A 26,797-nucleotide genomic window follows, 5' to 3' on the forward strand; every position below is an offset into this window, starting at 1 on the left:
CAGGATGAACAGTAGCTCAATGCAAGACGGTGACCTCACAAAGAATAACTGTTGTCTCCTTTGTGACATGGACACCAGAGATAATAGTTATTCAGAGATGTCTCTGTCTTTCTCAGAGAGGGCCTATGGTCTATATTTACTGTCTCCTGTGTGACATGGACACCAGAGATAATAGTTATTCAGAGATGTCTCTATCTTTCTCAGAGAGGGCCTATGGTCTATATTTACTGTCTCCTGTGTGACATGGACACCAGAGATAATAGTTATTCAGAGATGTCTCTGTCTTTCTCAGAGAGGGCCTATGGTCTATATTTACTGTCTCCTGTGTGACATGGACACCAGAGATAATAGTTATTCAGAGATGTCTCTGTCTTTCTCAGAGAGGGCCTGAGATCTATATGTACTGTCTCCTGTGTGACATGAACACCAAAGATAATAGTTATTCAGAGATGTCTCTATCTTTTTTCAGAGAGGGCCAACGGTTCACATTAAATCGCACTTCTTCAACTTCCCTCTTCCTCATCCTCTATCTACATCAAAACAAGTGGACAGAAACTAACTGCATTGCAAACTTTTCTACCAACTCCCTGTTTATAAGAGGACAATATGGTGTCAATAAGTCCAGAAGTGTGAATGGGTGTAACAACAGCTCTGTAAGGGTGTCAATAAGTACAGAAGTCTGAATGGGTGTAACAACAGCTCTGTGTGAGAGGCTTCGTGTCACAGGCTTCTTCCTGGTAAAAAAAAAAGCTAACGACTTACTGTAAATTACATGTTGATCATTTGCATAAGACCTGGCTCAGAAGAGAGCACTTCACTTCTCAAAGGGGGGTGTCTGAGGAGTCCTGTATGTAATTCCTCCCTTCACCAGTAATAAGGGGTGTGTCTAAGGAGTCCTGTATGTAATTCCTCCCTTCAGCAGTAATAAGGGGTGTGTCTGAGGAGTCCTGTATGTAATTCCTACCTTCACCAGTAATAAGGGGTGTGTCTGAAGAGTCCTGTCTGTAATTCCTCCCTTCACCAGTAATAAGGGGTGTGTCTGAGGAGTCCTGTATGTAATTCCTCCCTTCACCAGTAATAAGGGGTGTGTCTGAGGAGTCCTGTATGTAATTCCTATCTTCACCAGTAATAAGGAGTGTGGCTGAGGTATCCTGTATGTAATTCCTCCCTTCACCAGTAATAAGGGGTGTGTTTGAGGTGTCCTGTATGTAATGCCTCCCTTCACCAGTAATAAGGGGTGTGTCTGAGGTATCCTGTATGTAATTCCTACCTGCCTTCACCAGTAATAAGGGGTGTGTTTGAGGTGTCCTGTATGTAATGCCTCCCTTCACCAGTAATAAGGGGTGTGTCTGAGGAGTCCTGTGTGTAATTCCTCCCTTCACCAGTAATAAGGGAATACCCCCCTGAAATGGACAAAAATGAATGGGAAAACATTGGCATAGGACAAACCATATACACGGTGTCCAATACCACCCAATTCGGCGTTGATTCATGCAAAATGTATTGCAAATGCCAAATGGCAAATGCCAGTTGTAAACACTTTAAAAATCCAACAGGTGGCGTGTGCGCTCCACCTTGGTTTTTCATATTGGAAATGCAACCCAAGTCAACATCCAAAAGCAAAATTTTGAAAAAATGAATTTTTTGTCAAAAACTTATCACCCCTTAAAAAAGTGCTTTCTGGGCCGTTTTTCGAAATTCTTTCGCTTTTTTTTGTCAATTACACATGTGTAAGAACTGTATGAATATAATTTTGTCCAATTTTATTATCATATTTTTTTTAAATTACTTGCGCATAAGGCATATGTTTTGTCCATTTGCAATATGATTTCATAGGAAGTCAAAAGTCAAAAGTCAAAAATTGCAAAATTTCATAAAAAACTTCACACACCACTAAAAAAGTGCTTTCTGGACCGTTTTTCAAAATTCTTTAGATTTTTGTGTCAATTACACATGTATAAGAACTGTATCAACATACTTTAGTCATATTCTTTTTCATATATTTTTTTTTAACTTGGGCATAAGGCACATGTTTTCTCCATTTGGAATATGATTTCATAGAAAGTCAAAAGTCAAAAGTCAAAAATAGTGAAATTTTATAAAAAACTTAACACACCCTTAAAAAAGTGCTTTCTGGGCCGTTTTTTGAAATTCATTCGAATTTTGTGTCAATTACACACGTATAAGAACTGTATCAACATACTTTAGTCATATTTTATTATCATATTTTTTTTTTTTACTTTTTACTTTTTTTTACCTTTATTTAACTAGGCAAGTCAGTTAAGAACAAATTCTTATTTTCAATGACGGCCTAGGAACAGTGGGTTAACTGCCTGTTCAGGGGCAGAACGACAGATATGTACCTTGTCAGCTCGGGGATTTGAACTTGCAATCTTTCGGTTACTAGTTCAAAGCTCTAACCACTAGGCACCTGTGCATAAGGCATATGTTTTGTGGGGGCCAAATGTCATAAGAAATTTGACATGCTCAAAAATCCTGCAGAAATGCAAAATTGACTGGCCTGATGAACTCGGGATGGCTGGGCAGTGATGGTTGTTCCTTTCCATCACTCGTGGTGTTGATTTCATCTTGTCCATTTGGTGATGTTTTTTCACTATATAATCATATTGAAAATGCACGTGCATTGTTGTGCAACTGGTGATTGAAAATAGGCACCTAAAAATATGGTTGTAAATGCATTTACCGGGACTCCTATTGTCCATGTCCGCTATGGGAGTACCCTACTATGGCCCTCTATCTATGGATGGCCGTCCTGAGTGCTTTATGGACTGTTTAAAATATTCTGATGAATACGCATTGTTGTGCAACTGGTGATTGAAAATAGGCATATTGCAAATGCACATGCATTTGTGTTCCAACAAGGTTAACTAATGGAGGCAGTGTATTCTCTACGCACCCCAATGGGTCCCTCCTTCCAAACTGTGTGTGTGTGTGATTTAGTTTTCCTTTGCAATTTTATGTGAAAAATGACTGATTTACAGTTCATGAGGGTTGCCTTATCACATATATGAAGTTTTGGAAAGATCTGATTTTTTTAACCCCTTAAAACAGCCCCTGAGACACTAATTATGGCACTTCCAGTTGGCACAGGAAGCTATGTCAACACATATCAACATTGGGGTATGCTTTTACAGAATCCTGAGTTATGGCACTTCCGGTTGGCACAGGAAGCTATAAGTCAACACACATCCTCGTTGGGGTATTCTATTACAGATTCCTGAGTTTTAAGTCTTTACCATAAAAACTGACTGATTTACACAGGGTTGAATGCACTATGTCTATCAAACTGCAGGCAGGGTATGGATATACACTTTTAGGTCGATTTTAACCACTTCCGGTTGGTCCAGGAAGCTTAGAATCAACACAGGTAGACCTCATAGTGGCCTGATGGACTGATACCGAAGACAGGTTCATACGACATTCATAACCCATATAGGCTCCAAGTTGAATTTAGAGGTGCAGGCAATGTATTCCTATGGTGAGAGAAGTCAATGCAAACAGTTTGATGTAAACACCTTCTTTTAACTGCTAAGGGTTAATGCCAGACGGTCAAGGTTAGGCTTGCACGGATCGGGAGGACCTTAGGAATGCACCTGACGTCGAATTGTGTTTCTCACCCTAACGGTTCTCTCACTGTCACCCAAAGCAAATGACATTGTGGGGCAGGCTTCATTTTGGGCCTACTTTTCTAATTGACCGAGCGAGCTACGGTCAAGCGGGATGTCTCGTTGAACTCGGCACGGCCTAGGGATTATGGTAATGCCATTGCCTGCTCTCTGTGTCTTTAAGCACCGCACTTTGTCACTCCATCCTTGCTGTGTGTGTGTGTGAGAGCTTTTCTTTGACATCTGTTGGGAGAAATTAGTGATTTACAGTTCAGGAGCGTTACCTAGTCACACATATGAAGTTTTGGAAATATGTGACTTTTTTAACCCTTCAAAATAGACAGTGTGACCCAATTAAAGGCACTTCCGGTTGGCACAGGAAGCTATAAATAAACTCATATCCTCATTGGGGTATGCCTTTACAGAATCCTGAGTTTTAAGTCTTTACGTTAAGAACTGAGTTATTTACGGAGGGTTTAGTGAGTGTGTGTTATTTCAGAAAATCATAGAAAATCACAGAAATCTCGCAGAGCTCCGCAGCACACTTTAAAAATATTCGAATGAACACCCTGCAACTGGATCTGTAACCTTTGAAAAAAAAAACTATCTTTGAACATCACCAATCTGTCATTGTACGATTTCTCTTAAATGACGATAGATAAATGCTCCTTGACTTTGACGTGAAGTGGAAAAATAATGTCTCTATTTTCATTTTGGACCTTTAATCCCAGAGAAATGGCCATAACTCAAAAACCGTTGAGGCCTAGACGCCATCTTGTTCGGGGCCAACTGCTCATTATGCCAAACCCACGCTCACCAAGTTTCGGATTCGAAATATTTTCCGTTTTCGAGATAAGGCCCCGTCGTGATTCGTGATGTTTTGTCCAATTGCAATATGATTGCTTATGCCCTCTGGTGGGATTTTCCGGTACAGCGGAAAAATGACCAAAATTTGATTATTTTATCAAACGGAAACCAAATGTCCGACAAAGTTCATTTGATGACTTGCCGGTAGGTCCGGCCCTGCCGCTCGGCCCGACGCCGTCCGCAAATTTTACAAACGTTTTCGGACGTCTAGTAAGGGACCGTACATTTGCAATATGGACTTTCTCACTAACCATACAGCAAATGTCAAAATGTTCCCTTAAGGTATGGTAATTATTCTGCTCTTCCGGAAAAGTCCACCAGATGGTGACTTGCTGCTTATTGCAAATGGACAAAACATCACGAAACGGACATGGCGATTTCTCCTAAACGGAAAAGACTTTGAAGGTGAAACTCGTTGAGCACAGGTTTGTCCAAATGGGCTTTTAGCCCAGAAACAAGATAGTGTTAAGGCCTCAACACTTTTTGAGTTAAGGCCCATTTTCTGGGATTAAAGCTACAAAATGGTAATTATAGAGCTAATCTGACCACTTCACATCAAAGTACATGAAGCTACGCTGTAAGGAAGAAAATAACCAGCCATTTATCTGTCGTAATTTACGAAAAAAATTAAATGTCCGTTCGGTGATGGATAAAGAAATGTGTTTTTATTTATAAAAATATATAGATCCACTTGCAGCGTGTTCAGATGAATCTGTTAAGGCAGGTTTCGAAGCTCTACGTTACTTCTGTGATTTTCTGAACTCAAACACCCACACAGTCAATGGGGAGTGACACAGTGTGGGGCTTACAGACACACAGAGCCTGAAAGAGTTTCCTTCGTTCAAACTATCTAAGAACCGTCAGACCTAGAGCTATGAAACTTAAAAACCTTTTCTAGAGCTCAAGACTATAGTGCGTGGTGAGTTATGTGGCTCTGGAAGGTTCTCAGACAGAGAAACAGTCTCGTACATTTGCGAAAATTACAACATTTAGAAGTCCCAAAGTCACACGACTGGGTGCATTGAAACCACTTCGACCAATAGAGACGGACCCTAAAGTTTCTGACCAATAGCTCATTCGGGACTCAGTAGCAATGCCGGAAAAAATGGATTTTCAGCACTAATTAAGGTCATACACATAATGTCAGAACTGGACCCACAGCTAGAATGTAACTACGTGTTTTAAGTTTTTATTATGGTTTATACAGAAGGTGCTGTGAATTTTGGGCCTGCTCTGAAAAATGTGATAGTTGGCTTCTAAATGAGTTGGACAAAGTGTTTTTGGTTTCAGGTTGTATCATTTTGGTGTCAGAATGATATCTAATTTACTGATGGACGCTGACTTGATGGCTGACTTTTGTCCATTAGCAATAAGTTTAAACAGTGACGAACCATCACCAAATGGACATGATGAAATCAACACCGACGAGCGATGGAGAGGACCCACTATCACTGCCTGGCCATCCCGAGTTCAAAGGGCCAGTCAATTGGTCATTTCTGCAGTATATTACTGCATGTCAATTTTGTGATGGTAAAAGCCCATTGTAAGACATTGCTAATGGACAGCCATGCGCCTGGTTACCTAAACCAGAAGCATTTTAAAAATGCTTCTTACCCCCACCTGTGCCCAACCAATAGAGGGTGCCCTTGGTCATTTTGGACATTTAAAACAAATCTTCTTCCCACTTCTCTCTCATTGCACCAAATTCTTACTTCCTATGACTTCATATGATCAAACATGACAAATAGACCTTCTAGGTTGATTCAGGGCTTAACATAAGGATAAATATCATTTGGTCAGTATAAATGCCATTTGGACATTTCTTATGTCATTTTGACATGGTTTACTGACTTTTGGGTTCGGAAGCTGACTTCCTATGATCATATATGGCAAATGGACATCCTGATTTGGTACTTGAAATACGTACATATGGCATTTGAGCATTTCTTATGCCATTTGGCCATGGTTCACTGACTTTTGGTTTCGGATGCCGACTTCCTATGATCATATATTGCAAATGGAATAAACATCGGCCTTATGGACAAACTGGGAGATGGGAGATTACCATCTCCCTCACTAGCTTTAAGAACCAGCTGTCAGAGCAGCTCACAGATCACTGCACCTGTTCATAGCACATCTGTATACAGCCCATCTATCTACCTCATCCCCATACCGTATTTGTTTTGCTCCTTTTGCACCACAGTATCTCTACTTGCACATCCATCTTTTGCAGATCTACCATTCCAGTGTTTAATTACTATATTGTAATTACTTCGCCACCATGGCCTATTTATTGCCTTAACTACCTTATTTGACCTAATTTGCACTCACTGTATAAAGACTTTGATTTCTTTTTTTCTACTGTATTATTGACTGTATGTTTTGTTCATTCCATTTGTAACTCTGTGTTGTTGTATGTGTCGAACTGCGAAGCTTTATCTTGGCCAGGTCGCAGTTGCAAATGAGAACTTGTGAGTTGTTAAGTTTTCCCCACCAAGATTTACATGCTAAAATCACCATTAATCCAGAGAGATTGAAGTGACATGGATTTTGCAAACCTGAAACACAGGAAATAGATGGCTGAAGAGCAGATTCTCAGGTGGGCGCGTTATGTGCATTGGTGCTTTCAATGTGTGTTTGTGTGTTTGTTAGTGTGTGTATGTGTGTGTGTGTGTGTGTGTGTGTATGTATGTTTGTGTGTGTGTGTGTGTGTGTGTGTGTGTGTGTGATTGTAAAACAAATATTGTGTCACGCCCTGATCTGTTTCACCTTGTCCTTCTGCTTTTCTCCACCCTCCTCCAGGTGTTGCCCATCTTCCCCAATTATCCCCTGGGTATTTATACCTGTTTTCTGTCTGTGCCAGTTCATCTTGTTTGTTCAAGACTACCAGCATTTAGTGTCTCAGCGCCTGCTTTTTCCAGTCTCTCTTTTCTCGCCCTCCTGGTTTTGACCCCTGCCTGTCCTGACTCCGAGCCCGCCTGCCTGACCACTCTGCCTGAGCCTGCCTGCCGTCCTGTACCTTTGCCCATACTCTGGATTATCGACCCCTGCCCACCTTGACCTGTCGTTTGCCTGCCCCTTTTGTTACAATAAACATTGTTACCTCTACACAGTCTGCACATGGGTCTAACCTCTTGAAAATAGGGGGCAAAACGACTACATTGCGTAAGTGTACGGCTGAGGGCATAGTAATTCTCGCGTAATAGAAAGAGGTAGCTATTTTTCCTCCCGGTCTTACTGAAAATACAGCTGCCCCGGTTGATATATTATCGAATAGATATTTGAAAAACACCTTAAGGATTGATTATAAACAACGTTTGCCATGTTTCTGTCGATATTATGGAGCTAATTTGGAATATTTATTATACAGTAGAGAACAGTCCTTCTAGACTCCATGTCAGATCAACTATTATACAGTAGAAAACAGTCCTTCTAGACTCCATGTTAGATCAACTATTATACAGTAGAGAACAGTCCTTCTGGACTCCATGTTAGATCAACTATTATACGGTAGAGAGAACAGTCCTTCTAGACTCCATGTTAGATCAACTATTATACAGTAGAGAACAGTCCTTCTAGACTCCATGTTAGATCAACTATTATACAGTAGAGAACAGTCCTTCTAGACTCCATGTTAGATCAACTATTATACAGTAGAGAACAGTCCTTATAGACTCCATGTTAGATCAACTATTATACAGTAGAGAACAGTCCTTCTAGACTCCATATTAGATCAACTATTATACAGTAGAGAACAGTCCTTATAGACTCCATGTTAGATCTACTATTATATAATAGAGTGTGACATTTTCTCTCTGTTTATCCACTCGTATGTTTAGAATAATGCTGCTTTTCTAATATCCAACTTGGTTGGGTTCATGCGAGTAACTGATTGACTGTACATGGGAGGAATCTTCAACACTCTCACTGTCACTGTATAAGCAATTTCCCAGTACACCCAGAACATTGCTCTGGGAACCAAAAGGAGTATCTCAGTTTCAAGGTAAGAAGTCTGGTGTGCTATCAGTCAGTCTCATGCAGGAACCAACCGTGCTGATATGACTTGTTTGTGTCGCAGTATAAAGGGTCTCAAATCAAATCAAACTTTATTTGTCACAAGCGCCGAATACAACAAGTGTAGACTTTACAGTGAAATGATGACTTACAAGCCCTTAACCAACAGTGCAGTGCAAGAAGAGTTAAGACAAATATTTAGCAAGTAGACTAAAGTAAAAAGTAATTCAAATAAAAATGAACATCAATAAACTCCATGACTGTGATAATTAATTCATTTCCTTTGATTTTTTGTGAATTTCCTCAACAACAGACAGAACAGTCCTTCTCTTATCAAGTCATTGTATTGTTATTGCATATGTTTTTATTATAATGTATTCTACATTTGTATTGTTACATATTGTATGTAGTTGACAAGGTAAATTGAATAAGCAGAAAATAGTTTACGATTGACAATACTGAGCATAATCTTATTTAGCAGTACAGAGAGAACTGAGGATGAATCCTATTTCTCACAGATCCATCTGTATTTATAGGAACAGTCATAGTCCCACCAAGCTCCTCTGTCTGATGACCAGGAGTAGAAATACACACAGTTCTCTGCTCCTCCACCATTAGGCTCTCCACTGTTCCAATACCTGTAGAAGAAACAACACAGAATCAGACTGTCCACTGTTCCAATAACTGTAGAAGAAACAACACATAGAATCAGGCTGTCCACTGTTCCAATACCTGTAGAAGAAAAAACACAGAATCAGACTGTCCACTGTTCCAATACCTGTAGAAGAAACAACACATAGAATCAGACTGTCCACTGTTCCAATACCTGTAGAAGAAACAACACAGAATCAGGCTGTCCACTGTTCCAATACCTGTAGAAGAAACAACACAGAATCAGACTGTCCACTGTTCCAATACCTGTAGAAGAAACAACACATAGAATCAGGCTGTCCACTGTTCCAATACCTGTAGAAGAAACAACACAGAATCAGGCTGTCCACTGTTCCAATACCTGTAGAAGAAACAACACAGAATCAGGCTGTCCACTGTTCCAATACCTGTAGAAGAAACAACACAGAATCAGACTGTCCACTTTTCCAATACCTGTAGAAGAAACAACACATAGAATCAGGCTGTCCACTGTTCCAATACCTGTAGAAGAAACAACACAGAATCAGGCTGTCCACTGTTCCAATACCTGTAGAAGAAACAACACATAGAATCAGGCTGTCCACTGTTCCAATACCTGTAGAAGAAACAACACAGAATCAGGCTGTCCACTGTTCCAATACCTGTAGAAGAAACAACACAGAATCAGGCTGTCCACTGTTCCAATACCTGTAGAAGAAACAACACAGAATCAGACTGTCCACTGTTCCAATACCTGTAGAAGAAACAACACATAGAATCAGGCTGTCCACTGTTCCAATACCTGTAGAAGAAACAACACATAGAATCAGACTGTCCACTGTTCCAATACCTGTAGAAGAAACAACACATAGAATCAGACTGTCCACTGTTCCAATACCTGTAGAAGAAACAACACATAGAATCAGACTGTCCACTGTTCCAATACCTGTAGAAGAAACAACACACAATCAGGCTGTCCACTGTTCCAATAATAAATATAGAAGAAACAACACAGAATCAGGCTGTCCACTGTTCCAATATTAACTGTAGAAGAAACAACACAGAATCAGGCTGTCCACTGTTCCAATAATAACTGTAGAAGAAAAAACACAGAATCAGGCTGTCCACTGTTCCAATACCTGTAGAAGAAACAACACATAGAATCAGACTCTCCACTATTCCAATACCTGTAGAAGAAACAACACACAATCAGGCTGTCCACTGTTCCAATAATAAATATAGAAGAAACAACACAGAATCAGGCTGTCCACTGTTCCAATATTAACTGTAGAAGAAACAACACAGAATCAGGCTGTCCACTATTCCAATACCTGTAGAAGAAACAACACATAGAATCAGACTCTCCACTATTCCAATACCTGTAGAAGAAACAACACACAATCAGGCTGTCCACTGTTCCAATAATAAATATAGAAGAAACAACACACAATCAGGCTGTCCACTGTTCCAATAATAAATATAGAAGAAACAACACAGAATCAGGCTGTCCACTGTTCCAATACCTGTAGAAGAAACAACACACAATCAGGCTGTCCACTGTTCCAATAATAAATATAGAAGAAACAACACAGAATCAGGCTGTCCACTGTTCCAATATTAACTGTAGAAGAAAAAACACAGAATCAGGCTGTCCACTGTTCCAATACCTGTAGAAGAAACAACACATAGAATCAGACTGTCCACTGTTCCAATAATACCTTTAGAATAAACAACACAGAATCAGGCTGTCCACTGTTCCAATACCTGTAGAAGAAACAACACATAGAATCAGACTGTCCACTGTTCCAATAATACCTTTAGAATAAACAACACAGAATCAGGCTGTCCACTGTTCCAATACCTGTAGAAGAAACAACACATAGAATCAGGCTGTCCACTGTTCCAATACCTGTAGAAGAAACAACACAGAATCAGACTGTCCACTGTTCCAATATTATCTGTGGAAAAAGCAACACAGAATCAGGCTGTCCACTGTTCCAATATTAACTGTAGAAGAAACAACACAGAATCAGGCTGTCCACTGTTCCAATACCTTTAGAAGAAACAACACAGAATCAGACTGTCCACTGTTCCAATACCTGTAGAAGAAACAACACATAGAATCAGACTGTCCACTGTTCCAATACCTGTAGAAGAAACAACACATAGAATCAGACTGTCCACTGTTCCAATACCTGTACAAGAAACAACACATAGAGTCAGACTGTCCACTGTTCCAATACCTGTAGAAGAAACAACACATAGAATCAGACTGTCCACTGTTCCAATACCTGTACGAGAAACAACACAGAATCAGACTGTCAACTGTTCCAATACCTGTAGAAGAAACAACACAGAATCAGACTGTCCACTCTTCCAATACCTGTAGAAGAAACAACACAGAATCAGGCTGTCAACTGTTCCAATACCTGTAGAAGAAACAACACAGAATCAGGCTGTCCACTGTTCCAATACCTGTAGAAGAAACAACACATAGAATCAGACTGTCCACTGTTCCAATACCTGTAGAAGAAACAACACATAGAATCAGGCTGCCCACTGTTCCAATACCTGTAGAAGAAACAACACATAGAATCAGACTGTCCACTGTTCCAATACCTGTAGAAGAAACAACACATAGAATCAGACTGTCCACTGTTCCAATACCTGTAGAAGAAAAAACACAGAATCAGGCTGTCCACTGTTCCAATAATAAATATAGAAGAAACAACACAGAATCAGGCTGTCCACTGTTCCAATATTAACTGTAGAAGAAACAACACAGAATCAGGCTGTCCACTGTTCCAATAATAACTGTTGAAGAAAAAACACAGAATCAGGCTGTCCACTGTTCCAATACCTGTAGAAGAAACAACACATAGAATCAGACTCTCCACTGTTCCAATACCTGTAGAAGAAACAACACAGAATCAGGCTGTCCACTGTTCCAATATTAACTGTAGAAGAAACAACACAGAATCAGGCTGTCCACTGTTCCAATAATAACTGTAGAAGAAACAACACAGAATCAGACTGTCCACTGTTCCAATACCTTTAGAAGAAACAACACAGAATCAGGCTGTCCACTGTTCCAATACCTATAGAAGAAACAACACATAGAATCAGACTGTCCACTCTTCCAATTCCTGTAGAAGAAACAACACGGAATCAGGCTGTCCACTGAGAAACAACACAGAATCAGACTGTCAACTGTTCCAATACCTGTAGAAGAATCAACACAGAATCAGGCTGTCCACTGTTCCAATACCTGTAGAAGAAACAACATAGAATCAGGCTGTCCACTGTTCCAATACCTGTAGAAGAAACAACACAGAATCAGGCTGTCCACTGTTCCAATAATAACTGTTGAAGAAAAAACACAGAATCAGGCTGTCCACTGTTCCAATACCTGTAGAAGAAACAACACATAGAATCAGACTCTCCACTGTTCCAATACCTGTAGAAGAAACAACACAGAATCAGGCTGTCCACTGTTCCAATACCTGTAGAAGAAACAACACAGAATCAGACTGTCCACTGTTCCAATACTTTTAGGAGAATCAGGATGTCCACTGTTCCAATACCTGTAGAAGAAACAACACATAGAATCAGGCTGTCAACTGTTCCAATAACTGTAGAAGAAACAAAACAGAATCAGGCTGTCCACTGTTCCAATACCTGTATAAGAAACAACACAGAATCAGACTGTCCACTGTTCCAATACCTGTAGAAAAAACAACACATAGAATCAGGCTGTCCACTGTTCCAATACCTGTAGGAGAAACAACACATAGAATCAGGCTGTCCACTGTTCCAATACCTGTAGGAGAAACAAAACATAGAATCAGGCTGTCCACTGTTCCAATAATAAATAAAGAAGAAACAACACAGAATCAGTCTGTCCACGGTTCCAATATTAACTGTAGAAGAAACAACACAGAATCAGGCTGTCCACTGTTCCAATAATATCTGTAGAAGAAACAACACAGAATCAGGCTGTCCACTGTTCCAATACCTGTAGAAGAAACAACACAGAATCAGACTGTCCACTGTTCCAATACCTGTAGAAGAAACAACACAGAATCAGACTGTTCACTGTTCCAATACCTGTAGAAGAAACAACACATAGAATCAGACTGTCCACTGTTCCAATACCTGTAGAAGAAACAACACAGAATCAGACTGTCCACTGTTCCAATACCTGTAGAAGAAACAACACAGAATCAGACTGTCCACTGTTCCAATACCTGTAGAAAAAACAACACATAGAATCAGACTGTCCACTCTTCCAATTCCTGTAGAAGAAACAACACGGAATCAGGCTGTCCACTGTTCCAATACCTGTAGGAGAATCAGACTGTCCACTCTTCCAATACCTGTAGAAGAAACAACACATAGAATCAAGCTGTCCACTGTTCCAATAATAACTGTAGAAGAAACAACACAGAATCATGCAGTCCACTGTTCCAATACCTGTAGAAGAAACAACACATAGAATCAGGCTGTCCACTGTTCCAATAATAACTGTAGAAGAAACAACACAGAATCAGGCTGTCCACTGTTCCAATACCTGTAGAAGAAACAACACAGAATCAGGCTGTCCACTGTTCCAATACCTGTAGGAGAAACAACACAGAATCAGACTGTCCACTGTTCCAATACCTGTAGAAGAAACAACACGGAATCAGGCTGTCCACTGTTCCAATACCTGTAGGAGAATCAGGCTGTCCACTGTTCCAATAATACCTGTAGAAGAAACAACACATAGAATCAGGCTGTCCACTGTTCCAATAATAACTGTAGAAGAAACAACACAGAATCAGGCTGTCCACTGTTCCAATACCTGTAGAAGAAACAACACAGAATCAGGCTGTCCACTGTTCCAATACCTGTAGGAGAAACAACACAGAATCAGGCTGTCCACTGTTCCAATACCTGTAGAAGAAACAACACAGAATCAGGCTGTCCACTGTTCCAATACCTGTAGGAGAAACAACACAGAATCAGACTGTCCACTGTTCCAATACCTGTAGAAGAAACAACACAGAATCAGACTGTCCACTGTTCCAATACCTGTAGAAGAAACAACACATAGAATCAGGCTGTCCACTGTTCCAATACCTGTAGAAGAAACAACACAGAATCAGACTGTCCACTGTTCCAATAATAACTGTAGAAGAAACAACACAGAATCAGGCTGTCCACTCTTCCAATACCTGTAGAAGAAACAACACATAGAATCAGACTGTCCACTGTTCCAATACCTGTAGAAGAAACAACACATAGAATCAGACTGTCCACTGTTCCAATACCTGTAGAAGAAACAACACATAGAATCAGACTGTCCACTGTTCCAATAGCTGTAGAAGAAACAGCACAGAATCAGGCTGTCCACTGTTCCAATAACTGTAGGAGAATCAGCCTTTCCACTGTTCCAATAATAACTGTAGAAGAAACAAACAGAACAGAATGCAGAAGAAACAACACAGAATCAGGCTGTCCACTGTTCCAATACCTGTAGAAGAAACAACACAGAATCAGGCTGTCCACTGTTCCAATACCTGTAGAAGAAACAACACACAGAATCAGACTGTCCAAAGTTTCCAATACCTGTTGAAGAAACAACACAGAATCAGGCTGTCCACTGTTCCAATAATAAATATAGAAGAAATAACACAGAATCAGGCTGTCCACTGTTCCAATATTAACTGTAGAAGAAACAACACAGAATCAGGCTGTCCACTGTTCCAATAATAAATATAGAAGAAACAACACAGAATCAGGCTGTCCACTGTTCCAATATTAACTGTAGAAGAAACAACACAGAATCAAGCTGTCCACTGTTCCAATAATAACTGTAGAAGAAACAACACAGAATCAGGCTGTCCACTGTTCCAATACCTGTAGAAGAAACAACACATAGAATCAGGCTGTCCACTGTTCCAATAATAACTGTAGAAGAAACAACACAGAATCAGGCTGTCCACTGTTCCAATACCTGTAGAAGAAACAACACAGAATCAGGCTGTCCACTGTTCCAATACCTGTAGGAGAAACAACACAGAATCAGACTGTCCACTGTTCCAATACCTGTAGAAGAAACAACACAGAATCAGGCTGTCCACTGTTCCAATACCTGTTGGAGAAACAACACAGAATCAGACTGTCCACTGTTCCAATACCTGTAGAAGAAACAACACAGAATCAGGCAGTCCACTGTTCCAATACCTGTAGAAGAAACAACACATAGAATCAGGCTGTCCACTGTTCCAATAATAACTGTAGAAGAAACAACACAGAATCAGGCTGTCCACTGTTCCAATACCTGTAGAAGAAACAACACAGAATCAGGCTGTCCACTGTTCCAATACCTGTAGGAGAAACAACACAGAATCAGACTGTCCACTGTTCCAATACCTGTAGAAGAAACAACACGGAATCAGGCTGTCCACTGTTCCAATACCTGTAGGAGAATCAGGCTGTCCACTCTTCCAATACCTGTAGAAGAAACAACACATAGAATCAGGATGTCCACTGTTCCAATAATAACTGTAGAAGAAACAACACAGAATCAGGCTGTCCACTGTTCCAATACCTGTAGAAGAAACAACACATAGAATCAGGCTGTCCACTGTTCCAATAATAACTGTAGAAGAAACAACACAGAATCAGGCTGTCCACTGTTCCAATACCTGTAGAAGAAACAACACAGAATCAGGCTGTCCACTGTTCCAATACCTGTAGGAGAAACAACACAGAATCAGACTGTCCACTGTTCCAATACCTGTAGAAGAAACAACACATAGAATCAGACTGTCCACTGTTCCAATACCTGTAGAAGAAACAACACAGAATCAGGCTGTCCACTGTTCAAATACCTGTAGAAGAAACAACACATAGAATCAGACTGTCCACTGTTCCAATACCTGTAGAAGAAACAACACAGAATCAGACTGTCCACTGTTCCAATACCTGTAGAAGAAACAACACAGAATCAGGCTGTCCACTGTTCAAATACCTGTAGAAGAAACAACACACAGAATCAGACTGTCCACTGTTCCAATACCTGTAGAAGAAACAACACAGAATCAGACTGTCCACTGTTCCAATACCTGTAGGAGAATCAGGCTTTCCATTTTGAACATACTACTCCAGACAGTGATGTCATAGTGACACAGAATTCATTAATGTCTTACTTTTTGGTCAGTGGTGTGTCGTCCACCCATTTCCAGGTCCCCTCAGAAGCAGAGTCAGTCAGACCAATCCAGACATAGTTCTTTACCCCGCATAACCAATTGACTAATGTCTGTAGTTGTAGGAGAGATTCAACATTGTTAATACATAGTCTTCTCCAAAAATTCTTTTCCAATTTCAAATATTAATTGCAAGTAGTTAAATTTCAGAAGGGAAAACTGGCCACAAATCTTGCTGCTGTGATGCCCACTGTGGTATTTCACTCAATATATATGGGAGTTAATGTGAATTGGGTTTGTTTTCAAGTTCTTTGTGGATTTCTGTGGTCTGATGAAAATATGTGTCTCTAATATGGTCATACTTTGGGCAGGAGGTTAGGAAGTGCAGCTCAGTTTCCACCTCATTTTGTGGGCAGTGAGCACATAGCCTGTCTTCTCTTGAGAGCCATGTCTGCCTACGGCGGCCTTTCTCAATAGCAAGGCTATACTCACTGAGTCTGTACATAGTCAAAGCTTTCCTTAAATTTGGGTCAGTCACAGTGGTCAGGTACTCTGCCACTGTGTACTCTCTGTTTAGGGCCAAATAGCTTTCCAGTTTGCTCTGTTTTTTTGTTAATTCTTTCTAATATGTCAAGTAATTATTATTTTGTTTTCTCGTGATTTGGCTGGGTCTGATTGTGTTGCTGTCCTGAGGCTCTGTGGGGTCTGTTTGTGTTTGTGAACAGAGCCCCAGGACCAGCTTGCTTAGGGGACTCTTCTCCAGGTTCATCTCTCTGTAGGTGATGGCTTTGTTATGGAAGGTTTGGGAATCGCTTCCTTTTAGGTGGTTGTAGAATTTAATGGCTCTTTTCTGGATTTTGATCATTAGGGAGTATCGGCCTAATTCTGCTCTGCTCTGCAGCATTGTTTTACGTTGTACACAGAGGATATTTTTTCAGAATGATGTATGCAGAGTCTCAATTTGATATTTGTCCCATTTTGTGAATTCTTGGTTGGTGTCACCAGACCTCACAACCATAAAGGGCAATGGGTTCTATAACCGATTAACTTTTTTTGTTGCCAGATCCTATTTGGTGTGTCAATTTTATGTTCCTTTTGAAGGCCCTCCATAGAAGGCCCTTTTTGCCTTGTCTCTCAGATCGTTCACAGCTTTGTGGAAGTTACCTGTGGCGCTGATGTTTAGGGAACACCATTATTTTTGTCTTACTGAGATTTACTGTCAGGGTCCAGGTCTGATAGCATCTGCGCAGAAGATCTAGGTGCTGCCGTAGGCCCTGCTTTGTTGGGTACAGAAGCTCCCGATCATCAGCGAACTGTAGATATTTGACTTCAGATTCTAAGTATGGTGGGGACCGGGACTGTAGACTGTTCTAGAGTGCCTTCGCCAATCCGTTGATATATATGCCGAAGAGGGTGGGGCTTAAGCTGCATCCCTGTCTCACTCTGTCACTCTCTCTGTCACTCTCTTTTTCTCTCTCTCTCTCTCTCTCTCTCTCTCTCTCTCTCTCTCTCTCTCTCTCTCTCACTCACTCACTCACTCACTCACTCACTCACTCACTCACTCACTCACTCACTCACTCACTCACTCTCTCTGTCACTCTCTCTCTTTCTCACACACCTGTTGTTCTTGGCTCTTGATGACCACCAGGTCTGCTACTCTATTTCTGCAGTCCTGTCTGCTCTCCTCCCAGGATTTGTACTCAGTAGAGACGTAGTAACAACTGCTACCAATCTTCTTCCATCCTTCCGGACACACTATAAGTTGAACATTTCCTGCTTTAGTCACTTTAATACAACATTGAATTAAGTATCAAGGAAACACTCAAGGAAGACAGGAACTAACTAATGGACAGTTTGGAAGTCAGACCTTTTTTCTCACATTTTTTATTTAATTAATGTTGAATTTCCTGTTTATAAGCGACATGTGAACAGATACAGAGACTGTCAAACAGAACAGTCATTAGACAATTTGACTCACCTTTCTCAAATAAAGATTGTTTCAGACGTTCTGTCTCTTTCTGTAGCTGGTCTCTCTCTTTGGTCAGGGTGTTGTAACTGGTCTGTAGCTGGTCTCTCTCTTTGGTCAGGGTGTTGTCGCTGGTCTGTAGCTGGTCTCTCTCTTTGGTCAGCGTGTTGTTGCTAGTCTTGAGCTGGTCTCTCTCTTCAGTCAGATTGTTTCCGCTGGTCTGTAACTGGTCCCTCTCTTTGGTCAGGGTGTTGTAACAGGTCAATTGGTTTCTCTCTGTGAAACAATACGACCAATGAACAAGGTAACAGGGGAATTTGGTGGTCATTACACCACTGATGATGAAGAATGTTTGAGTGAGAACATATCAAACTCACGGTAGAGACACAGGCCTTTGATCCCAGCCAGTAGGAGAACACACAGCAGCCCCAGACACACTGCAGCAGCTCCAGAGTATCTCTTCCACCACTGACAAGACACTGAAGAACAAATCATTAGCATAAAAACTTGCTCTTTTATCAGAGTTGTATTTGTATCGACTTTTGTGTCAATTTTCTGTTTGAATCAGTGAGGGAAATACACAAGCTTGACAAAGGACAGAACACCAGAACTGAGTTCCAGAACCTCACGTGTTCTACTGCTTGAGTTCCAGAACCTCACATGTTCTACTGCTTGAGTTCCAGAACCTCACATGTTCTACTGCTTGAGTTCCAGAACCTCACGTGTTCTACTGCTTGAGTTCCAGAACCTCACATGTTCTACTGCTTGACTTCCAGAACTTCTTCCAGAATATTGGCTTCAACATATTGCAGAGTTCAGGCCCCCAAAATTAGTTGTGGAACGTATTTTAATCCACATTTTATTTGTCACATGCTTCGTAAAAATATGCTTGTCACACCGGAATCTGTTTCACCTGAATTTGTGCTTGTCTCCACCACCCTCCAGGTGTCGCCTATCTTCCCCATTATCCCCTGTGTATTTATACCTGCGTTCTCTGTTTGTCTGTTGCCAGTTCGTTTCATTCGTCAAGCTTTCCAGCATTTTTGCACTTGCTCCTGTCTGTTTCTAGTTCCTCTTTTCTTGATTTGGACCATTCTGCCTGCCCTGAACCTGAGCCTGCCTGCCATTTCTGTACCTTTTGGACTCTGATCTGGATTACTGACCTCTGCATGCCCTTGACCTGTCGTTGATCCTGCCCCCTGTTCTAGTAATAAACTTCTGTTACTTCGTACATCGTTTGCATCTGGGTCTTCCCTTAAACGTGATACGCTAATAGTGAAATGCTGACTTACGGGTCCTTTTCCAACAATGCAGAGATAAAGATACAACATTTACAACAGACTCACTACATGGAACAACAGAAAATTCCCAAAAATATCAAAAGGAAGTTCTGAAGTGTCTAAGAATTGTAAGGGAATACCCCCTGAAATGGACAACAATTAATAGGATCTTATTGGCACCGTAAGAAACATGTACACGATTTACAATACCACTCAATTGGATGCCATTTCATTCAAAACATATTGCAAATGCCAAGTGTCACACAGCAAAAATCCCATAGATGGCAAGCGTGCTCCACAGTAAATGTTCATATTGCAAATGCACATCAAGTCAAGACCAAGGGTCCAATTTTGAACATTTGAAAAAATCAGGATGTTATGTCCATTTGCCATGTACGATCATAGGAAGTCAGTTTCCAAACCCAAAAGTCAATGAACCATGTCCAAATGGCATTTATACTGCCCAAATGAAAAATAGCACTATGTTAAGCCAAGAATCAATCTAGATGGTCTATTTGTCATGAATGATGAGGGAGAAGTGGGACTCTGTTGGTTTTTTCCCCCGTTTTTTTAAAGAAAGAAAAACGTCCAAAATGACCAGGGGCACGGGATGGGGGGTGGGCACGGGTGGGGGGTGCTCCCTACCCAACCGTAGACCACTTGCTCCCCATTAACAGTATTAACAAACATTTCAAAAAATGTGCTCCTGGTAACCCATTCCAGTCACCAGTTGCACGGCTGTCCATTTGCAATATGTTTCAATGTATATTTTCCATCACAAATTTGACATGCTCAAAAACACTGCAGAAATGCAACATTGACTGGCCCGATGAACTCGGGATGTTCAGTGATAGTGGTTCCTCTCCATCGCTTGTTGGTGTTGATTTCAGAATGTCAATTTGCTGATGGTCTATCACTGTTTAAACATATTGCAAATAGACAAGTCACCAAGCAAGTCACCATGCATCAGTCAATTCGATATCATTCCGACACCAAACTGATACAAACTGACACCAAACCCACTTTTTCCAACTCATTTAGAAGACAACTATCACATATTTCAGAGCAAGCCCAAAATTCACAGCGCCTTCTGTTTAATCCATAATAAAAACATTAATCACGTACTTACATTCTAGCTGCAGGTCCAGTTCTGACATTATGTGTAGGCCTAGCTGAGGCCACCCTGAATCCCAAGTTTCGGCTCGATAGGTCATTTGGAAACCGAGCAGCGACCTTAATTGGTGCTGAAAATCCAAATTTGCTACGGGGTCCTTGAATGAGTTATCGGACAGAAACGTTAGGGTCCATCTCTATGGGCCATATTGGTTTCAATGCACCTAGTCTTACAACTCTGAGACTTTTCTAAATGTTGTCATTTTCGTGATGGTTAAAATTAATTTAAGTTATTGCAAATGTACGAGGCTGTTTCTCGGTCTGAGAACCTTCTAGAGCCACATTACTCACCGTGCACTATTGACTTGAGCTCTAGAACAAGTTTCTAAGGATTCGTGATGGTATGACGGTTCTTTGATAGTTCGAACAAAGGTAACAATTGCAGGCTCGGTGTGTCTGTAAGCCCCACACTATGTCATTAAGTCCTTGCTGTGTGTGTGAGAGAGCTTTTCTTTGACATCTGTTGGCTGTTGGGAGAAATGACTGATTTACAGTTCATGAGGGTTGCCTAATCACACATATGAAGTTTAGAAAAGATCTGACCTTTTTAACTATTTCGAAACAGCTATGAGACCATTTTAAGGCACTTCCGGTTGACACAGGAAGCTGAAAGTGAACACATATCCTCCTTGGGGTAGGCTCTTATAGAATATTGAGTTTTAAGTTTTCACGTTAAGAACTGACTTATTTACAAAGGGTTGAATGAGTGTGTGTTATTTCAGAAAATCACAGAAAATTACAGAAATCTTGCAGAGCTCAGAAATCCGCATTAACGGATACGCTGCAACTGGATCTGTAACTTTTGTAAAAAAACAAATATTTTTTTTCAACATCACCAATTGTACATTGTGCGATTTTTCTTAAATTACAATAGATAGATACATGACTGGTTCTTTTTTTCCTGACAAAGTAGGTTCATGTACTTTGACGTGAAGCGGCCAAATTAGCGCTCTATTTTTGTTTTTAAACTTTAATCCCAGAAAAATGGCCTTAACACAAGTTTCGTCTTTGAAGTCTTTTCCGTTTAGTAGAAATGGCCATGTCGTGATTGGTGATGTTTTGTACATTTGCAATAAGATTCCATTCGCCATCTGCTGGAATTTACCGGGACAGCAGAAAAATGACCAAAATGTGAACATTTTATCAAACAGAAACCGACTTTACGAGAGACTTCGTTCGATGACTTCGTTCGAAGATCTGGCCCCGATGCACGGCTCGCCGCCGTCGGCGAATTTTACAGACATTCGCAGACATCTAGTATCAAATTTTTAGAAACATTCGCGCACGTCTGGTAAGGGACCGTACATTTGCAATATGGAGTTTCTCATCAACATACACCAAATGCCGAAAAGTGCCCTTCATGTATGTAATAGAGATCAGGAAACATTTTATTTATATTTTTTTACATGTATTTATCCCCTTATTTTAGGCACTGAACTATCTCCATATATACGTCCATAATAGTTTGTAGGCCAAACTGTTCAGACGCTACATACGATTTTGTGAGAAGATCCGATATTCAGCATGTCTCATGGTCTGACCTCTTTAGATCTGCCACCTTCCACCACAGATCTGAAAGGGAGGATGCAGTGGATTGAGATGTGGCCCAATATTCAGCATGTCTCATGGTCTGACCCCTTTAGATCTGCCACCTTCCACCACAGATGTGAAAGGGAGGATGCAGTGGATTGAGATATGGCCCGATATTCAGCATGTCTCATGGTCTGACCCCTTTAGATCTGCCACCTTCCACCACAGATGTGAAAGGGAGGATGCAGTGGATTGAGATGTGGCCCGATATTCAGCATGTCTCATGGTCTGACCGCTCTAGCTGTGAAAGGGAGGATGCAGTGGATTGAGATGTGGCCCGTGTCTCTTTCTAAAACTGACGGATGTCGATTTTTGTATTATGTTAATTCAATTTCCACGCAACCATTGCAGGATTAAGGTCGGGGTTGGGGTTGGGGTTGGGGTTGGGGTCGGGGTCGGGGTCGGGGTCGGGTTGGGGATGGGGTCGGGGTCGCGGTCGGGGTCGGGGTCGGGTTGGGGATGGGGTCGGGGTCGGGGTCGGGGTCGGGGTCGGGGTCGGGTTGGGGTTGGGGTTGGGGTTGGGGTCGGGGTCGGGGTCGGGGTCGGGGATGGGGTCGGGGATGGGGTCGGGGTCGGGGTCGGGGTAAGCATTAACATTATGTTTTAAATGACTACCTCATCTCTGTACCCCACACATACAATTATCTGTGAGATCCCTCAGTCAAACAGTGAATTTCAATCACATATTCAAACAAGCAAAGACCAGGGTGGTTTTTCAACGCTTCGCAAAGAAGGGCACCTATTGGTCAAACATAAACACCCAATCACTACAAAGATACTCACATCCTTTCTAACTCATTGGCCAGAAAGGAATGAAACATCTCAGGGATTTCACAATGAGGCCAATGGTGATTTTATGTGCTTGCTTGTAATCGTTAAGGACTGGAGAGTTTTTCAGGATAAAAAATTACCAGAGTGGAGCTAAACACCTAGAGGAAAACCTGCTTCCTAGAGGAAAACCTGCTTCAGTTTGCTTTACACCAGACACAGGGAGACAAATTCACATTTCAGCAGGACAATAACCTAAAACACAAGGCCAAATCGACACTGGAGTTGCATACCAAGAAGACAGTGAATGTTCCTGATTGGCCTACATTTAGTTGTCTTATATCTGACTGTAATACTTGAAAATGGTTGTCTAGCAAAGATCAACAATCAATTTGTAAGAGATGCAAATATTGTACAGTCCAGGTGTACAAAGCTCTTAGAGACTGACCCAGAGACGCACAGCTGTAATCGCTGCCAAAGGTGATTCTAACATGTATTGACTCAGGAGTGTAAATATTTATGCAAATTAGATTTGAGAGTGTGTGTGTGTGTGTGTGTGTGTGTGTGTGTGTGTGTGTGTGTGTGTGTGTGTGTGTGTGTGTGTGTGTGTGTGTGTGTGTGTGTGCGTGTGCGTGTGCGTGTGCGCGTGTGTGTGTGTGTGTGTCCGTGTTGAGCACTACACCAGGATAAACTGTTACCTGAATGTTGATCACCAGCTCCATCCTTCTTGCGGGGCATGCTGGGTCTTTTGTTGATCGGTATACGATCATCAATATTCATGGTCTCATTTGTTTTTTCCCCTTTCAATCCATCTCTGTTTTTATAGGTTGCCTCTGACATCTTTACACAGCTGTGCTCAAATGAAGTAACTTCTACTGTTGTATCTTCTACTGTTGTATCTTCTACTGTTGTAACTTCTACTGTTGTATCTTCAACTGTTGTATCTTCTACTGCTGTATCTTCTACTGTTGTATCTTCTACTGTTGTATCTTCTACTGTTGTATCTTCTACTGTTGTATCTTCTACTGCTGTAACTTCTACTGTTGTAAAGTCTGCTGTTATCTCAGTTGTAAGTTTGTGTCTGTTCGCTGCACAGCTGGAGTCTCTGTATGACTCAGTCTAATGTCAGAGATGGTTTTAACAGTCAACCTCATTAAAGGGGAAACTGTCTAACCAATAGTACGACACGAACCACCACCATGTGACCACAGACTTATTCTCTGAAAACCATGTTTGTTTATCACAGTGAAGATTAGTTTGTAGATTTAGCTTATATTAGTTTAGTTTACTACAGTGTAGATTAGTGTGTATATTTAGTTTATATTAGTTTCATTTACCACAGTGTAGATTAGTTTGTATATTTAGTTTATATTAGTTTAGTTTACCACAGTGTAGATTAGTTTGTATATATAGTTTATATTAGTTTAGTTCATCACAGTGAAGATTAGTTTGTATATTTAGTTTATATTAGTTTAGTTTACCACAGTGTAGATAAGTTTGTATATATAGTTTATATTAGTTTAGTTTACTACAGTGTAGATAAAATCTTTGAAATGCTGCATTACGTCTTGCACTCTGTGGTCAGCCATCAATGGCCATGTAGAGTTTTATACACTATGCTGTGTCCTGGTTGACATTGACACCAGAGATAATAGTTATTCAGAGATGTTTACTCACACCTCTTCTTTTCCGGGGAGGGAGGGGTGTCTAAATGTCTAAGGTCCAAAATATGCTCTCTCTATCTCTTTCCATATCTGCCTCGCTGTGTCTCTCTCTGTATCTCCCTCTCTTTCTCCCCACACTCTGAAGGACATAAATAGTTGACATTGACACCAGAGATAATAGTTATGCAAAGATGTTTACTCACACCTCTTCTCTTCTGGGGAGGAAGGGAGGGTGTAAATGTCTAAGGTCACAAATATGTTTCTCTCTCTCTCTGTCCCGCCAGTCTGTCTATCTTCACACACAGCAAAGAAGTTAAACCTAACGCTTCAGATTCTTAGCTGATTAACCCATTTAACCCATATTAAACCACATCATCGATAGCCATGTAGACTTGTTTTTATCTATGGTGTTTTCAGTGAGGAGAGTTATTCAGAGATATGTGTTAGAATGTATGTCTGCATCTGTCTCAGAGGGTTTTCAGTGAGGAGAGTTATTCAGAGATATGTGTTAGAATGTATGTCTGCATCTGTCTCAGAGGGTTTTCAGTGAGGAGAGTTATTCAGAGATATGTGTTAGAATGTATGTCTGCATCTGTCTCAGAGGGTTTTCAGTGAGGAGAGTTATTCAGAGATATGTGTTAGAATGTATGTCTGAATCTGTCTCAGAGGGTTTTCAGTGAGGAGAGTTATTCAGAGATATGTGTTAGAATGTATGTCTGAATCTGTCTCAGAGGGTTTTCAGGTAAATCACCATTTGAAACTATGGCGGTCCACTTCCTTTTTAATTTATTTGTAATTTTATTTAACCTTTGTTTAACCAGGTAGGCTAGTTGAGAACAAGTTCTCATTTACAACTGCGACCTGGTCAAGATAAAGCAAAGCAATGCGACAAAAACACAGAGTTACACATAAACAAACATACAGTCAATAACACAATAGAACAGAAAAATAGAAGAATCTATGTACAGTGTGTGCAAATGTAGAAGAGTAGGGAGGTACGGCAATAAATAGAGGTCAAATAATTACAATTTAGCATTTATACTGGAGTGATAGATGTGCAGATGATGATGTGCAAGTAGAGATACTGGGGTGCAAAAGAGCAAGAGGGTAAGTAAAAATATGGGGATGAGGTAGTTGGGTGTGCTATTTACAGATGGGCTGTGTACAGGTACAGTGATCGGTAAGCTGCTTTGACAGCTGATGCTTAAAGTTCGAGAGGGAGATGTAAGACTCTAGCTTCAGACAATTTTTGCAATTATTTCCAGTCATTGGCAGCAGAGAACTGGAAGGAAAGGCGGCCAGAGGAAGTGTTGTTGGCTTTTAAACTTTAAGCAGTGGTTTAAACTGAGACTGTGATGTGATGCTGACACCAGCAGCAGGATGAACAGTAGCTCAATGCAAGACGGTGACCTCACAAAGAATAACTGTTGTCTCCTTTGTGACATGGACACCAGAGATAATAGTTATTCAGAGATGTCTCTGTCTTTCTCAGAGAGGGCCTATGGTCTATATTTACTGTCTCCTGTGTGACATGGACACCAGAGATAATAGTTATTCAGAGATGTCTCTATCTTTCTCAGAGAGGGCCTATGGTCTATATTTACTGTCTCCTGTGTGACATGGACACCAGAGATAATAGTTATTCAGAGATGTCTCTGTCTTTCTCAGAGAGGGCCTATGGTCTATATTTACAGTCTCCTGTGTGACATGGACACCAGAGATAATAGTTATTCAGAGATGTCTCTGTCTTTCTCAGAGAGGGCCTGAGATCTATATGTACTGTCTCCTGTGTGACATGAACACCAAAGATAATAGTTATTCAGAGATGTCTCTATCTTTTTTCAGAGAGGGCCAACGGTTCACATTAAATCGCACTTCTTCAACTTCCCTCTTCCTCATCCTCTATCTACATCAAAACAAGTGGACAGAAACTAACTGCATTGCAACTTTTCTACCAACTCCCTGTTTATAAGAGGACAATATGGTGTCAATAAGTCCAGAAGTGTGAATGGGTGTAACAACAGCT

At 40.9% G+C, this 26,797-nt stretch overlaps 1 protein-coding gene across 1 annotated transcript; it reads right to left on the minus strand.

Moving 5' to 3' along the window:
- Positions 1-8,587: 8,587 nt before the first annotated feature.
- LOC135528686 (C-type lectin domain family 4 member M-like) lies at positions 8,588-24,209 on the minus strand. Its single transcript, XM_064957797.1, has 6 exons — positions 23,806-24,209; positions 18,674-18,775; positions 18,309-18,572; positions 17,949-18,085; positions 16,334-16,443; positions 8,588-9,145 (listed from the first exon to the last, which is right to left on the minus strand). The coding sequence occupies exons 1-6, from the start codon at positions 23,945-23,947 to the stop codon at positions 9,013-9,015; spliced, it is 888 nt and encodes a 295-aa protein (XP_064813869.1). The 5' UTR covers positions 23,948-24,209; the 3' UTR covers positions 8,588-9,012.
- Between the last annotated feature and the right edge of the window lie 2,588 nt (positions 24,210-26,797).

The sequence above is a fragment of the Oncorhynchus masou genome, unplaced genomic scaffold, assembly GCF_036934945.1.
Source record: "Oncorhynchus masou masou isolate Uvic2021 unplaced genomic scaffold, UVic_Omas_1.1 unplaced_scaffold_1017, whole genome shotgun sequence".
NCBI classification, from domain to species: Eukaryota; Metazoa; Chordata; class Actinopteri; order Salmoniformes; family Salmonidae; genus Oncorhynchus; species Oncorhynchus masou.

Coding starts and splice junctions, on each gene's coding strand:
- LOC135528686 (XM_064957797.1), bottom strand. CDS start 23,947: ATGTCAGAGGCAACCTATAAAAACAGAGATGGATTGAAAGGGGAAAAA. Junction 18,086..18,308: donor ACAATCTTTATTTGAGAAAG/GTGAGTCAAATT, acceptor TTCAACTTATAG/TGTGTCCGGAAGGATGGAAG. Junction 16,444..17,948: donor TCAAGAGCCAAGAACAACAG/GTGTGTGAGAAA, acceptor CTACAACTACAG/ACATTAGTCAATTGGTTATG.